Here is a 16,197-nt window from a genome sequence, read left to right as displayed (position 1 = left end):
TTAAATAAATACTGTACATCGCAAATAAGCTCTCCCGAATGGCACTCCACGTACTGCGTGGTAATGCCTTACCCACAGGCACGTCCACCAGGGTAGTCCATGCGCCACCGCTACGAAATTTGGTGGTTGAAGCCACTTCATAAACGTCAGTAATCTCCCCTATAATCTTCGGTTCGGACGTTCACCCTGATATGATAACGGTTATCTTTTTGATATCGTCGCGAATGCGACTCTCAAGGAGATTGTGAATTCGGCAATATGTTCAGGGTCTTGAGGAACGCAAGAGGATTCTTCAAACCCTTCGGGATTGACGTGAAATGCGTGAGCGAGTTTCTGTACAGCAGAGAGGTTAGGGACGCCAGGAAGAATGGCCTTCCAATTGTTGCACTCGAGACAACAATTGTCACACATGGGATGCCATATCCTGATAATTATGAGACAGCTGTCAGTGTTGAGAATGTGATAAGGAGAAAAGTAAGAATCAAAAGCTTAATTTTGTCTAATTGTCGAGATTGGGTCAGGGTGGAGGTGACAAACTCTGGTAATCCAACAGGAACTTCCCACAAATTTGTCAATTTTTTCCAGGGAGCAGTTCCCGCAACAATTGGGATAATTAACGGTGAAATTCACGTGGGACTCACCGAGCAGCAGATAAATACACTGGCTGTGGAGGCTGGGGGTCCCCAGGGTGCCATAAAATGCTCGCAAAGGGACATTTGTGGTGCTGTGGCTGGAAGAAAAAACGCTGGAACCACCGTTGGAGGTACTGTGACAATAGCTCAACTGGCTGGAATTCCTGTGATGGCAACTGGAGGCATCGGCGGGGTTCACAGAGGGGCTGAAGAAACGTTCGATATTAGTTCGGATTTGGTTGTCCTGGGGAGGACTCCAGTGGCTGTTGTCTGCGCTGGAGTCAAAGCCATTCTCGATATTCCTAAGACTCTGGAATTTCTGGTAAATTCAGGACAATTTTCCTGTCTCTCCTCGAGAAGAGAATTTGCAATTCAATCCTTTTCGTAAAAATCATCAAACGAAAGTTTGTTTTCCATAATTAACAGGAAACACTGGGTGTGCCAGTGATGGCGATAGGAGATACAGAAACATTCCCAGCGTTTTACAGCCGCAGCACCTCGGATTACCTGAAATCCCCAGCTAAAGTATCTGGATATCAACAAGCTGCTGAGTGTATAAAAGCTCAGAGGGATTTGGGATTAAATTCGGGTCTGGTTTTTGCTGTTCCCATTCCACAATCAGCCTCCCTTGACCCAGTGGAGATCGAGGGATTCATTCAAATGGCCCTGAGGGAGACTGAGAACAGGAAAATCCGGGGAAAAGCAGTCACACCTTATTTATTGAAGAGAATAACTGAATTGACCGAGGGAAAATCACTGGCAGCGAGTAAGTTTTTTGGATATGATATTTCTTAACTGAAATTTGAAAAAATGGAATGAAAAATGGACTTACCTTGGATGTCCGATAAAAACGTATGAACTGAAATGTTTCAGATAAAATTCTCATTCAGAATAACGCAGCCGTGGCCGCAGAAATATCCATCCACTTATCTAAATTACTTAATCAAAGTGAGGAAAATTATGCTAATGATATTAAAAGAAGAATTCCCGGTGCACCAGTGAGTTAATTTAGAATTACAATTTGTACAAACGAGTTCAGAATAAAATGGAAAAGTGCAGTTGACGTAAAATTATGCAAATAAGTCATTAAAAAGTAACTGTTTGAATATTTATACAGAATATTTTATGTTGAACATTTTAATTAAATGAAAAAGTCACAGAAAAACGTCTCTCAATTTTTCTGTCATTTTTTTTCTGGGGTTTCATTGAGTTTTTATCAAAGTTTTCTGATTTTTTTACGTAATTAAAGGAACCAATTTCAGGTAGTAATTGGAGGAGCAGTCAAGGACACTCTGCTGCAATGTGAGGACACCTCTCTCAAAGTAAGTCACCACCAAAATCAAAACACATTTTTTATACTAAATAACCAATTCTCATTTCTCATAGTTTATTCGTATAATAATGATGATAATAACGAATTCTCTTCATAATATTAAAGTAGGGCTTTTTGTTACACGCATACATAACGTACGAAGATTTTATTAATATTCCACTTGGTACACGTAGGTATGTATGCATGTTTGTTTATAAATGCACATGCAATTTTACGAATAGCGTTTTATTAGCGAATTATTTTCGTTCAAATTTTCGATTTTTTTCGTTTACCATTCTTCGATGATGTCAGGTGAGTCCCGCGAAGCAATTGTCGAGATTAATTGTTCAGCAACACTTAATCGTCAATTGCTGGTGAAATCATCGAATGAAGGCCCTTCTAAGTTCCATACGCTCCTGCGACACGTTTATTTTTATTTTTTATTTTAGATAAATTTATCTTTCAATTACATCTTACAAAAAGCAAAGCAAGGGTATAGGAAAGCAGTCTCGATAGTTTCTATTATTGGTTGGTTTTTTTTTCCTGTTGTTTTCCATTCGTCTAACATTCACAATTATTCTCTCACGATCAACTGTTATAATTTATTACTCTCTGAATATATTTCCCATAAAACAACAGTCATCCCCATCACACAATGAAAGACACCAGCATGAAACTTTTTTTTTCATGAATTACATTGTTGTTCTTTTTTACACTGAGTTTTTTTTTTCGCTGTAGTTTATTCATCTGGTTCGGCTTATCTAGATACCACTGTGTGAACTAGGTAAATTCAATTTAGTTTATACGTTTAACTGAGTTTTAATAGGTAATTTTAGGAGGGTTTGGGTGAAACGGGCTGAGTCAGGGGTAGTTAATGGGAAATATGGAAATTTCAGGGATATTTAGAACTAAATGACTGGAGAAATACTTTTATATGGACGATATACTCACAGAAATGACTTGTGTGCATTGAATAAAATTTATTTATAATAAAAACTAATCCCCCCCACAAATGCCAGTATTAAGATGACTCATCCCATTTCACCGCTTCATTATCAATTTATTTATTCCATTTCTCGTATTTAAATTTAACTCTTTATATATATTATTTTTCATCTTTAAAGCAGGCACTATTCAAAGCTCCCATCATTCCCTCATCTAATTATTCACTTCACTCGTGTTACCCAATTATATAATTATCATTCCTTTATTTTTGTTTCATCATTTTTTAAATATTTCTTGTTCATTGGTTTATATTATATATTTATTATGACGACTATCAATTAAATTACAAACATCCTAATTTTTTATTATCGTTAAAGTCTCGAATTTCATCTCAATTAGTTCGTTTTTACGTATCGGAGCAGTTCTTCACTAATTCTTGATAATTTGTTTGTTCTAATGGTGTTACACTCGTCATGTCGTTATGACAAAATATTATTTGTTCCGTTCTTAGATTATTCACGTTGAGAAGGAGTTTTCAAAAAAATGGTTAAATAAACTGAGCTGATAACAAACATGAGAACAAATCACGTACGAAAAAAATTTATTTAAAAAAATCTGGGTAATTCTTGCGAAGTTCTTGAAGTGAAAATATTTAATGGAAAAAATTTCTATCGGATTTGCTTTTCAATCAATTTTTCTCGTGCGTGATGAGTTATTTTTCTCTCGGAATACACTTTTTGGTTTCTCCAATTGCTTTTTCTCAATTACCTGACGTTGGAAATAGTTACTGTTTACATTCGGACGCATTTTGTACGTTGTTACTCAATTTATTTCATTATTCCGTAATTTTTTTAATGAACATAGTGATCACTATCTTTGATCCACGCGAAATCGATAATTTCTTCCAAAAAAATGTCTTTCATTGTTATTCCTTCTCAGTTTTGAGTTAATTTTGTACACAGCGAGCGATATGCGTGTCAGTTGGACAGTAATTATGAAGTAATGGTGCAAATAGAGTGACGAAAATAAAACAGTCACGTTCGTCAATGTCCCGAGAAAATATAGAGACGAGAGAATGGAAAATGGGGGAGAATTTCGGAGGGGAGTCGTTAAACTTGATTCCAATTTTAGGTTTATCAAGAAAATATCAGTGAACGTCCAAACGAAAAATGTCTCTTGGCTTTTCCTATGGTTTTAAAAAATTAAAACAACAATATTCCACCGTTTTCCCAGAAACTCATTCACTGCAGAAATAATTTAATAATTAAACAGGTGTGAAGACTCTAATGGAGCTCAAATAAATTGAGTAAATTTTTTTTTCGTGTCAGTCGTGGTGTTTATGCAAGACGTATGTACTGTATCAACATTTCAATGACAACCAGTGTTTCATCCACGACAGTAAAGGCCTCCAACTGGTCCGCAGACTCCTCTCGAAAACGTTTTTCTCGTCCCCCCCCCATTTCCCTCCCAACATATTTCTGTTGTTAAGTCTATATGCTAAATTAATTCGGACGAGGGCAATTACGTTAATGCTCGGGGATCTCCACTCACGTAACATTCACGTTCAACCTGACTCCTAAATTCTCTCCCACAATTCCGCATTTATTCACTCCCCTGTAATTGTTTTTATCTCTTTTAATGTCATTTCTTGGTCGTTTATGCTGAACGCAAACTTCTCATCGAGTACTGGCAGTAACGTGATTTCTTAGTAATTATTCCAGTGTTTTCATGATGTAACTGAAGATTTTGGGTAAATAGAGTTGAGGAAATGTCGGGGAAGTGTTGAGGAAATTGAACAGGAGCGAATAGATTTTTTTTCGTTATGTTTTTCATACGTTCTGATACTCAAAAACAACTCGACACGTTTCAGCCTTTGTCACGCAACCCTCGACTAGACGTTATTTTAATATATTTTTAGTTCATGGGGTGAATTGATACCCAAGAGAATTAATTCGAGCGCGAGTCGAGTTTAATTAATTTTTGGGAGGAATTGAGGGGACAATTTTTCAATTAATAATGAAATATTTGATGTCACCAAATGAATAGAACATTCGCTTCATATCATTCACCGAATCTTCAATTAATCTCTATGAATAATTGTTCAAATTCAACCGTTTGCCATTATTACGATAATTACGAGAAATAAATCCAATAAAAAATCCAGATTTATGCCAATCATAGTCCTCCCCTTCTAAATCATTCCCCTCAGCGAACTTCTCGCAATTAATTCCCCGGACATGTAAAATGATCAACAAAAAAAATATTAAACCAATAATCTCGATAACTCTGGCTACTTGTATAATGCATCAAGCTCGACTGGTCTATTATTTCTGTATAAAAAACAATTCGACGTTTGTCGCCACCACTTCCATAGTCAGGTCCTTCTGTTTTGCCCTACAATAGTTATTCCCGTCGGTGGACTACCACCATTTGACATTAAATAACGATGATTAAACTCCTTCATCTCATAATTGTTATTACCATTGCTCTTCTCCTTGGCTGAGCTGCAATTGCGGTGGGCTGTCGATGTTGGTGTCGTTTCCTCGAGGATAAGTGCAGAGTGACTATTAGTATCACTGTCAGTACCAGTGTCCTGTTGTAGATTACTCGTGAATAATAGGGGATGCTTAACACCGTAGTCCTGGTCCAACTGTTGTGGAAGTAGGGGTACATTGTTGCCTGCAATCAAATCTTCTCCTTAATTATTTCGTTAAAACCAGGAAAAGTGAGTAATCACTAATTGTCATGCTGAATTTATCTAGGACATTCGAATCAAAGGTAAAACACATATTTCGCCAAAAAATGTTCCACAACTTCAAACGATAATCAAGTTGAACAAAGGATTGAGAGATTAAAGAGTTAAATGCCTCTAAAAAAATCGATAATTCATACAAAAGAGCTAGACCTAATTATCCAATTTCCCAACGTTCTCTCTTAATCTCTGCATTATTTCACGGTGAATTAACTGAAACATTTCATACAATTTTACTCGTTCAAGTACTAGGGAAAGGATTCAACGTTAAAATAAATTATCAACTCATTCTGTTTCTCTTCAAAGATAATAAAAGACAGTAGAAGAGACTATAGAATTTCAATGAAACCGTTTACATGAGCTTACAAGCTCGTGAATCGTTTCTTCCTCCCCCCCAACGATGCACGAAATTGTCATTTCCCACGCTCAACTTTTAATAACTCTTTGATACTTTAAAACTACCTGTAAATGGATTTTGTGCTGTACGAGCGGGAAAATAATACTTTAGAACTGAGATGGAGTAGGAATTAGTGACTCACGCGATTCAGCACAGGCCATTGAGGATTTTTATAAGGGGTATTAGCCCGATAAATAGGAAATTTATTTAGATTAATGTTTCACACGCGAACTTTAGATAAGTATCACGGAAACTGGAAATGGCGGAATTTTTTTGCAAAATTCCCCTGGAAAAAAGCTCTATTGAATTTTTCCAGGGCTGCCTGTCCCACCTAATTCTGAGGATTAATCCAGCAATGGAATTGATTCGTCTGAAGGGCAGAAAAAAAATGTTGGAAGGCTCTTCCACCAAATGCCCACCACGTGACGGTTATCGAATTGTTCGATATGTGCTGTCTTCCGCATGAGTCACCAAAATCCATTGTCCAAAGCATGATAAAACCCTTCTTCCCTTTGAGGAAGTTGAAGAATAATCGATCGAAATGAAAAGTAAACGTGCAGGAAGGAAGGGTGAACTAACCGAAAAAAGGAATCATTGTGTATTAAACTCAATAGTCAACAATCATCATGACTATTACAATATCAAGGACAATATTTCTTAAGCCAATGCCAGTGATTTGTTGTTACTGTGTCGAGGAATGATCTGCGGTGTGCTGAGTTTAGTGCTTGAATAAGCTGTGCAGCAGGATGACGACGTAACTGGATGATGATTAGCCCTACCGAAACTCGATGGATTATTTGTGATGGTGGATGATGAAACGACAATGGGCAGTGTCGTACGTCTGGGTCCAACGTAGTTCATAATCCCCTTTCCACTGGCATCACTACCAGCTAACGTTGCCGTTGCTGTACAAGATGAACCACTAGCTGTTGTCGTTGTAACGGCAGTTGGCATAGCTGCTGGCTGACAAAATGACTGTATATAAGCAGCCGATGCCATTGGCGGTGGTGCCCTCAGCAATCGTATTTTCTGTATCATCTCCCTAATTTCATACCTCAGGATACCGAGGAAGCACAACTTGGCAAAAGCTATAACACAAAAACCAAGGACAAATAGTAAATCAGCAGTTTTTCTCAACCACTGCATGAGAAACTCTTCACATCCATTGTTGAATGGTTGATTGCATCCAACAGTATCATTAACTCCACCAACACTATCACTACTTAACACAGCAGAATTGCAGCAACTGTCTGGTATGATTTTACTGTCAAAATCACTGGGACCAGTGACACCACAGCAGGAAAAGTCTCTCTGCAATCTGTCCCAATTATCACTGAATCTACCCTCCCTACCGTAATCCCTTTGGAGTTTGAGCCTCAGCACTGGTCTCATTTCAGCTCTCATTCTCTCAAATCTGAATACCCATGCAACACCAATAATGGCATCACCAAAGAGCAGTGCCAACAGCAGATACCAGTAAGCATTGAGTAACTTGGCACTTAGTCGTCTTGCTGCTATGCAACCGAGCAGTTGGACAAGACCAAGTTGAGTTGCCAATGCAAGATAGGCATACAATGCTGTTGGATCCCATGCTCTTGGTACACCTGGTACCAAATAACGTCTCGGATCACCCGAGAACAACAGTGTACGTGATACAACAGCGGCAAAGCCAAGTGCACTTCCAAGCAGCACTATGTTACAGGCATATATCCATAATCGATAATATCGCATCACGACACCTTGACTACAGTATCGGCTTTGTGACGCCGATGTCAATTGGGTACACGTTGTACCCGTGGTAGCTGTTGTTGTACGCGATGTTATAGTCTCTTGTCTACCAGGATTTCTATTTCTTCCCAGTAATTCGTCACTCTCAGTAGCTTCACTGTTATTGTTATTGATGTTTGATAGACCTTGATTGTGACAGCAACCACCGCTGCTACGAAATTGTTCGTTCTTGCAGCTGTTGGTTGCGTTTATTATCTTCTCTTTGTCAGTGTAACTACTGTTGTTTGTTTTATTGTTATTGTTGCAATAGCAGTTGTCAATAATAGTATCGACACTCTCCTTTATGATGTGCTCACTCGTATTGTTGTCTATTACCAGTGTCAATTGATTGCTCAATTTTTGGCAATTACTCACTTCGTATTCGCATGAGTTTGTTAATGTTTTTTTAGCGTGGGGCGCGGCAAAACGTTGCAGCAGCATCACCGTCATACTAGAGGGTTGATTTTTGGTGTTTTTGGATTTTTTTCCCGATCTTCTGGATTTTTAATAGCACCTTTGGCATTGGTAGTGCGATTGTGGGGGATGATTTTCTTCATAAAAAGGCTGGTACCCTGATTTATGGCACTCGATACCTGTGGTCGATCCAATTGTGATTATTTCAATGGTATTTTGTGGCTGGCTGTGATACCGATGGGGTGTGTCACGCGAGGTATCGTCAGGGCACCTCGCAATCGGCCCATTGTTCACTGCGAACAGAAATTTAAGGTGAATTTTTAGGGATTGCGTGCTCCGGGTGTAAATTATGGGGAGGGGTTTTTGGGTTAATTGGGGTGTCAGTTGACGGGTTTAATTCGGGGTGAGTGATCTCCTGGGGAAATTGGGCTACCGGGTTTCTTGGGAGGATTTTGCACGCGACATCGAGACGAGTCTCGTCTCTTGTCTCGTCTCGTGTGCTGCCCTAAGGACGATAAGCTAGAGAGGGAGATTTTTCGTAGACCAGAAAATTTGATGGAGAAAGGCCTGTCGCAGGAAAATCTTTGGAAATTTCGCGTCCGATGGGACTCACATGAAAATTCTGTTGTCTGACTTGATACATTGAATTCAGTCTTATCCAGTCCTGGAGGTTTACGGTTTATTAAATCAATTTTCTTGAGAGGCTTCGGAGCAGAGTTTGTGTTATTGATGGAAGTAATTCACGAGAGGTTGAGACATTTTTTTTCTACACTTTGAATTACCCGAGCTTGAGGAAAGGGAGTCTTAATGGCAAAAGTTTTGAGGTGAAATTCACAAACTTTTTAATTAGATTTTTCCTCCTTGATGGTTCCAGTTGGGCCTTGATGAATTCATCGGGGTTAATTGGGGGTTATTTGATCGATATTTGTTACGATTTTTTCACCTCAAATTAAATAGTCGCGTATTTTTTTTACGGAGGATCTTATCTCATTTCCAAGGGTAATTAGAAGATCGTCAGGATGAGCAATTACAAAGCTTTCATTCGGAAGCCATCTCCCAAGCCCCAGGTCTATCGCAACACTGATAACTCCAGTTAATTGTCGTTGATCATTTGGTGAATAATTCATTCAAAATCCCCCCGAACAAGATTAACGAATGAGTACAAAGACATTGTCGATCGACTCCCCCAAAGTCCTCGAAATTATGTGAACCAAACAGAAATAAATTAGTCCACCCTGATGCACTCCCCCGCAACGTTTCCCTCAATTGCCCCAATTATCCTGCAAATTAAGGGTCAAAGAATTCGTAGATCCCTTATCGTTGGAATAATGTCGCTGCCATTATCCCATCTACGGCCCGACAATGTTTCGTTGTCTTTATTGATGACTCCCTCGAGGTCTGGATCCACGAAATTTCTGAACCCTCCCCAAGACTTCACGGTTCCCATGGATTTTCCTATTTTTATTTTTCATTTTCCCCCGCGTACAATTTTTTTTTCACCACATTCAGTAGATTTTTATATTTTAATTAAGAAATCCCTCGACAATTCAATGAAACCCTAGTCAAATTGCTACATTTCCCCTCGAAAATCTGTTTTCTCTGTTTTTCCATTGAAATGATTAATCCGTTGCAAATAAATCTCTTCCCCTCCATATAACATTCCTTTCGTGCTATATATATCTCTCAGGCTGAAGTAATTTCTCCTCTCAGACAAATCCCCACACGACATCTCTGAATCATCACTTGGAATTCCCAGTTGTTTCATCAAACTTTAAATTCTCAATTCCAAAATTTCTTGAATTATTTTTTACCCCTTAAATTGCACTTTACGCACGAGTGACGATGAAAAATATTTTTTATCTGAAATCGAGGGTGTACTCTGTTGAAAAATGTCTGGTCTGTTCTTCTGAATTAATCCCTCACGAATAAATCTCTTCCCCTCGATAGAAAATTCTCCACATGCTCCATATATTTGTTAGACTCAAGTAATTTCTACTCTCGGTAAAATCCCTCCTTCCCCCCCAACACATTTCTAAATCATCGTAAAAAGAGCTCACAACAATGGGTGAGGGTGGCCACTTGTGAAACAGGTGTATTCCTCAGTCGTCATTGTCGTTTGTACATAGGGGCCACACAGTGGATTGTACCATCGATCCGTTTCTCCAGTGGGTGAGGGCTGTGGGGAGGAATGAGGGCCAGCTGAGTTGCTTGGAGGAAAATATATAACTGCCCTTTCCCTCACCCTGGCCCTCCCCGTTAAACCCACCCTCCTCGTATTTTCCCCTCTTCTCATTTCAACAGTATGACGAGCCGAGTGGGTAAAATGTTACTGGAGTGCCTGAGGAGGCTTGAATATGCTTTTGTATACGTATCACCATTAAAAGCACTATGTGCATGCAGTTATTGCTGGGTTATTCCGCAGATTGAATTGCAAATAAACGTGGCAAATCGTCCGGCATTCAGAGGAAACGAGCCGTCAAAGGTGAAGGAAAAAACATTCATCACGACCTCTTGACATTTTTTTTTTTCACCTTTTTTTTTAAGTAATTTCAACTGGGAATTTTTGACAGTGAGAAATTGCGTCACTGTCACTGGTGAGGGTTCAACACCGGCTTCCAACAGCCTCAGACATTTTTTTAAGAGATTGAATGGGGGATTTAGAGAGAGTAAACACAATATTTCAGTCCTGGGAATTTTCAGGTCTTCCAGTTCAGTCATTCCATCGCTTATTTGGGGACATTCTCGAGTTTTTTTTACTGATAATAAATTTTTGCATGAATACCAATTTTCACGATGTTTATCTCGAAAATTGGCGTGGAAAAGATAGCTGAAATTTTAGTGATCCGAATTTTAGGTCGTAATTTCTATCGGCCATAAAAAACTGATGATGCACATCAATTGGAACTGTGACGGTAGATTTTTACGTCTCATCAAATTGGTGTTATCTGAGTGAACAGGAAAATAGCAGGAATTGTCCCACTATCAGCCCTCACATGTCCATTTGCACGTTGAAAAATATTCCTCCGATGTTTCAGTTTAAAGCCACTGCTTTCATTGATTTGCATTTTTGCCGATAATTTTTTTTCTCTTCCTCATACGGTTTTTAGGGCATTGTTCGATGATGTGTTGAGGAACCGACTGGCACGGATTTAAGAATATGTGGAGTAACGATTGATTGACACGACACGCTAGGAATTTATCCTGCTTCGCTCATTCCTTGAAAAATATTTTACCCTCCTCTCAACTAAAATCCTCCAACAATTCCAAATAAATGATTGAATGACTAATGATTAATTGAAGAGCTGGTGATCACTTCCAATGAATCCTTACTGCGTGAAAATGAATTGACAACTGTTTTCCTTTATTTTCAGGCTGAAAGTGGATGAATAACCCATGATGATTGAATGATCCTCTGGCTGCCAACCAAATCATCCGAATTTGTACAATTTTTTCCCATTCCACACCTCGAAAAATCATCCGAAAAATGCCCCGTCACCCAATGAAACATCACTCGACCAATCTCCAGCGATAAATCACCCACAACAACCCCCCTCCCCACCTCTATACCCAATTTCGATGCTCCACCACTGGTTATGTAATACACCCTTTGACCTCTTCTGCTCTTCCACCACCGCTTGGCATCCAGTGATATATATCTCAATCTCAATCCCACCTACTTTATTCTACCCGTAGCCTACCAGTACCTCCCCTATCTCAACAACCAGTCGGATTACAAAGAGATAAAGACTGATAAAGAATAAAAATTTATGCACACAACGTACTCGTTTTGCTCTGAAGGTGCTATCTAGATAAACCCATTGATTTTGCTGTTGTGGGTGGATGGGCGACGGGGTAATGGGTGTCGAGGGGGTTGGGGGAGGGACTGTGTTTTAGTTTACATGATAACAAACTGTGTTTTCAATCTCTCATCGATTGTTTTTTATTTTAAAAAATTTATTCCGATGTTTTTCGCTGATTTGTTCATTTTCCTATCAAGTGGAAATTGTCTGGTCAATTGAATTTATGTTTTGACTTATTTTTGTGGAGGGGAAGAGTCCAATTGCTCGGCGGTTAACGGAAATTTGAGTTTCCTGGTGGAATTTTAATTGAAACAATTACGTAAATTACGAAACAGTTCAAAGCAGTTGAACTCCTGGACCGCTGGGCCATATTTTTTTATTTATTAAAACCGGACAATCGAAGCATTAATCGTTGAAATAATTATTCACGAATAATATTAGTGCAGGGGAAATATTCAACACGATTTTCAGTTGATTAATTAACGAATATTCAAAAAATCAAATATTTTTTTCAAGCGTAGGTGTTATCGAGTCCTATCAATCACCATCAACTAAAAATTAATTCATCCAGTAATTCATTTATTCCAAAAGAGATTGTCCTACGATAACTACAAAAAATCTGAATAGATTGAATAACTTAAACTTAAGAAATATAGTTCAGCCATTCATTTGACCAAATTTTAGAAAATGATGAGAATAACAATGACTTTTTCCCCCGAAAAATTGATTTTCATTTTTCCATCTCTGTCCCCACAATAAAAAAAAATAATAATAAATTGTTGAAGACCTCCCAGTTCCCCTGATAACGAAATTCTCATTTTTTTTCATCTCCCACTCTGCTTTAAAAAAATCAAAACATATATTGTCAGATATTTTTTACCTCTTATGGATCGACATCCGGTCGCAATCACCCCGGCTTCCGTATGATCATTATCCTTGATTTATAATCCTGTCGATGGAATCCCAAAACCGTCCATCAGTCATGAACAAAAAAAATCCTCGAATATGCTTTTTCCCTCGTGATTTATGTCAATAAAATTGATCCAAACCCTGCCCCCCTTCTCCTCCCCCCCACCCCCCCTATATTTAAGCTCGAACGATCAATCACCGTTTGTCCATACCCCACACACTGTACCCCCCACAAAAATGCACATTAATGCCATTGCAATTGTTAATAATAAACTCACACAATTTACACACAACTTGCACTGTCACATGACGAATAAACCACATCGTCCTCCAGTGTTATTTAATGAGGGGGTAGGGGGGAAGGTGCTTCAAACACTCATGCAAGAAGTTCCCTCTCAACCCCTTCAGAGTCACTCGTGAAAAATAAATTACCCCGTTAGCACATTTTTTTTTTCTCTCAACTTGATAAACTAATTAAATGCCAGGGGAATGTTTACGTGGTTTTTCCATCTCCAGGATTTGTCGTGATGAATCCTCGAGTCCTTGGGGATGACAGCAGGAGTCAGGGGAGGATTGATGCCAATATTATTCGGGAAAACGAGTCCTTCGTCAGCTGGAAGATGGCGGTGAATTTTCATTTGAATTATTCACTCAATTTCATCCCTCTCGACACCTCAGGCACTGGAATATATTTTTTTAAACCATCACTTTTGTCACTGTTATCAGTCAATCACTCGTTATCCATGAATAGCTGATGAAAATAAATTGTCCTAAGGGAGGATTTCACTTCAGCTCGAGAGGAAGGAACACCAGCGCCTCTCGATCCCCGACTAAAAGCCGATGGTCAACTGTGTAAGGGAATAGAGAGATGAGGGGAAGGGATGGAATACACTGGGGTAGGAGGTGAGGGGTGGAAAGGGGGAGAGTGGGCTTTTTGTGTCGGAGAGCTTGCGCACATCTTCACAATGTTATATTGCCTAGAGTTTCGGGTTTTTCGGTGGCTTTCCGAGGAAAGCTGTTGTGAAATCAACTTCGATAGATTGTTGAGGGGGTGGTGGGAGGGGGATTTTGTGTTTAAGGGTTATCGATCGGTCGTTATTGCAGGGGTGATTTAAACTGGGGAATTTAAATTTAGAGGTGGAAAGACGGGCAGTCACCTCGGCCTTTCTTTTTTGCGGAGAAATTTGGTCGTCTCATCAAATGGGGTTGATGGGGGATGAAACGGGGGAAAAGAGAAAATTGCGCGATTAAGGAGCTTCTGCCCCCTTTTTTCCCCAATTTTTTTTCCATTTTTTTTGTGAATTTACGATGGGATTCCCCGGATCATTTTCTGTTATCTTTTGAAGGGGAATTTTCTTTTATTAAAATTGATTTCAATTTTTATTGCTCCATAAACAGATCGTTTCAGATGTTTCTTTTCTTTTAAGGGCTAAAACTTTTTTGGGAATAACTTTGATAGATTTTCGGGCAGGGTGAGGGTAGGCGGAGGAAGCGGGAATTTAGTGATTAAGGGATATCGATCCGTCGTTGTCGCCAGGCTGAATTAAACTGGGGAATTTAAACTTAGATATAGGCACCCGGACAATCACCTCGGATTTCCTTTTTTAGATTGCGAAACTTTTGCAGGGGAAGGGGACAGAAGTTTTGAGCGAGTGATTTATTATTCGCGAGGACTGACTGTCGTGGTGGGAATAGACTTGATGGAATTCCTTTTTACGGGGTTGGAAGGGATGTCTAGGGGTATGTGGAATTTTAATGGAGCGGTGGTGATGGGGGGTGAATGGGAAAGAGGGGGCTCAGGGCTGTTTGTTTTTTAAATGATGTGGAATAATCGTCTGGATCTGGGTGCGAAAGAAAATGATTTTTTTCCTCCCTTTTTGCTGATTCCGAGGGCTTTATTGACATTTCAAAAATATTACGTCGATTGGTCTTAATATGGAAACTGTTGTGCAACAGTGCAGGGGTGATTTTGCTAAAAAAATGTCCCAGAGAAATTGCACGGACACCGGAAAGGAAATTGAAGCCCTGGGGACACCTTCAGGGATGAATAGCCAGATTAAATCAGCGACAAGCTTTAATCGCTTGATAGAGTAATAAATTCCTCCCTCAATAATTGAACCTGACCCTAAATGGCTCTTCCCCGCGTTAGTTTTATCCGCCTACCGATACCGTCGTTATCTGAGGTAATAAGCTAAAAACTCCATAAAACATTTCATGAAAGTGGAATGAAATGAGCTTTCTGTGCAGTAAATTATCTCAACGACTTCTCTAAGATTTTTGGGGATGATTGTGTCACCATTGTGAGTACTGAAATAAAGATTCAGTTTGTATTCGAGCTACTCAGCCCAAGGGAAAATTCTCTTGATGATTCAGCAAGAAAAAATAGAATGAAAATCGAAATAAAATTACTAGGAAGTTGAATAAATTACTGAGAGCGATCTGTAGAAATAATATCATATTTTAGGTATCCACAGGGCAATTTTTCCTACCTTAGAATAATAATAGAACGGTCCTATCTACCAATGTATGTATCTGTTTACATAGGAAACGAAATTTAAATAGAATAACAATGACCATGTGACAGCACCCCCGTAGCTTCACCCGAAATATTCGTCATTTAGCTTCACATCATGCGCGGAAAAACGTTATAAACTTTTTATATCAGAGAATTTCCACTAGAAAAAATTTCCCTGAAAAAAAAAATCTGTACAATCTTTTCGTGCGGGTAATTGAATTATCTCATCATCTGTTCCCCAATTATTTCCTAATAAAAAACATGTTACAACGACAATTCTCCTCAGTTTATTTTACCTCAACAGTTTTCGTGATTTAACTGCCTGTTTTGTTTATTTTTTTTATGTGCTTTTTTAGTTTGATGGCAGAACACACAAGGGAAAGAGCCGGAAGGGCTATGGAGGAGTTGGAAGGAACATTGCCGCTGCTCTCGTTGCACTTGGAGTGGAAGGGACCAAGTTCCTGTCGGTTGTTGGTGATGATGAGGCTGGAAGGACTATCGTGAAGGATCTGGCGGGGGCTGGGGGGACTGTGAGAGTTTTACCGGGTGGAACTACTGCGAGGTAACATTTTTTCTGGATTTAAGAGTTGAGTAGAAAAATCCTGATGATAATCGACTGATAAATTATTGAATTATAAATAATTCAAGATAAATGACTGAAAATTACAGATGAGATAAATTCGAGGAAATCAGTGATGTAATTAATAATTGAATAGATATTTGTGAGCCTGTCTATATTCGAATCTTAGTTATA

The 16,197-nt window shown here is 39.0% G+C and overlaps 2 protein-coding genes across 5 annotated transcripts in view; one reads left to right on the top strand and one right to left on the bottom strand.

The window, feature by feature from the left end:
• The first annotated feature begins 97 nt into the window (after nt 1–97).
• LOC135170804 (uncharacterized) overlaps nt 98–16,197 on the top strand; it is a 25,762-nt gene continuing 9,662 nt past the window's right edge. The window contains exons 1-6 of the mRNA XM_064136862.1: nt 98–474; nt 586–954; nt 1,059–1,398; nt 1,506–1,630; nt 1,895–1,954; nt 15,800–16,005. Coding sequence (XP_063992932.1) covers nt 259–474; nt 586–954; nt 1,059–1,398; nt 1,506–1,630; nt 1,895–1,954; nt 15,800–16,005 — 1,316 coding nt within the window. The 5' untranslated portion in view covers nt 98–258. The remainder of the gene's footprint in view (nt 475–585; nt 955–1,058; nt 1,399–1,505; nt 1,631–1,894; nt 1,955–15,799; nt 16,006–16,197) is intronic.
• On the bottom strand, nt 2,371–14,916 carry LOC135170805 (uncharacterized). 4 transcript variants are annotated; one of them, XM_064136863.1, is made up of 3 exons: nt 12,900–13,810; nt 6,818–8,512; nt 2,371–5,568 (listed from the first exon to the last, which is right to left on the bottom strand). In XM_064136863.1, the coding sequence occupies exons 2-3, from the start codon at nt 8,253–8,255 to the stop codon at nt 5,264–5,266; spliced, it is 1,743 nt and encodes a 580-aa protein (XP_063992933.1). In that variant the 5' UTR covers nt 8,256–8,512; nt 12,900–13,810; the 3' UTR covers nt 2,371–5,263. The 4 variants fall into 4 exon arrangements, 3 of the variants coding, with proteins under 3 accessions (XP_063992933.1, XP_063992934.1, XP_063992935.1); XM_064136864.1 differs by having other exon boundaries at nt 13,426–13,810; XR_010300440.1 differs by having other exon boundaries at nt 5,432–5,568; nt 6,618–8,512; nt 12,900–14,916.

Source organism: Diachasmimorpha longicaudata, chromosome 18, assembly GCF_034640455.1.
Source record: "Diachasmimorpha longicaudata isolate KC_UGA_2023 chromosome 18, iyDiaLong2, whole genome shotgun sequence".
Lineage (NCBI taxonomy): Eukaryota > Metazoa > Arthropoda > Insecta > Hymenoptera > Braconidae > Diachasmimorpha > Diachasmimorpha longicaudata.
The sequence above is the reverse complement of the archived record's forward strand: the minus strand, read 5'-3'. Positions and strand labels throughout refer to the sequence as shown.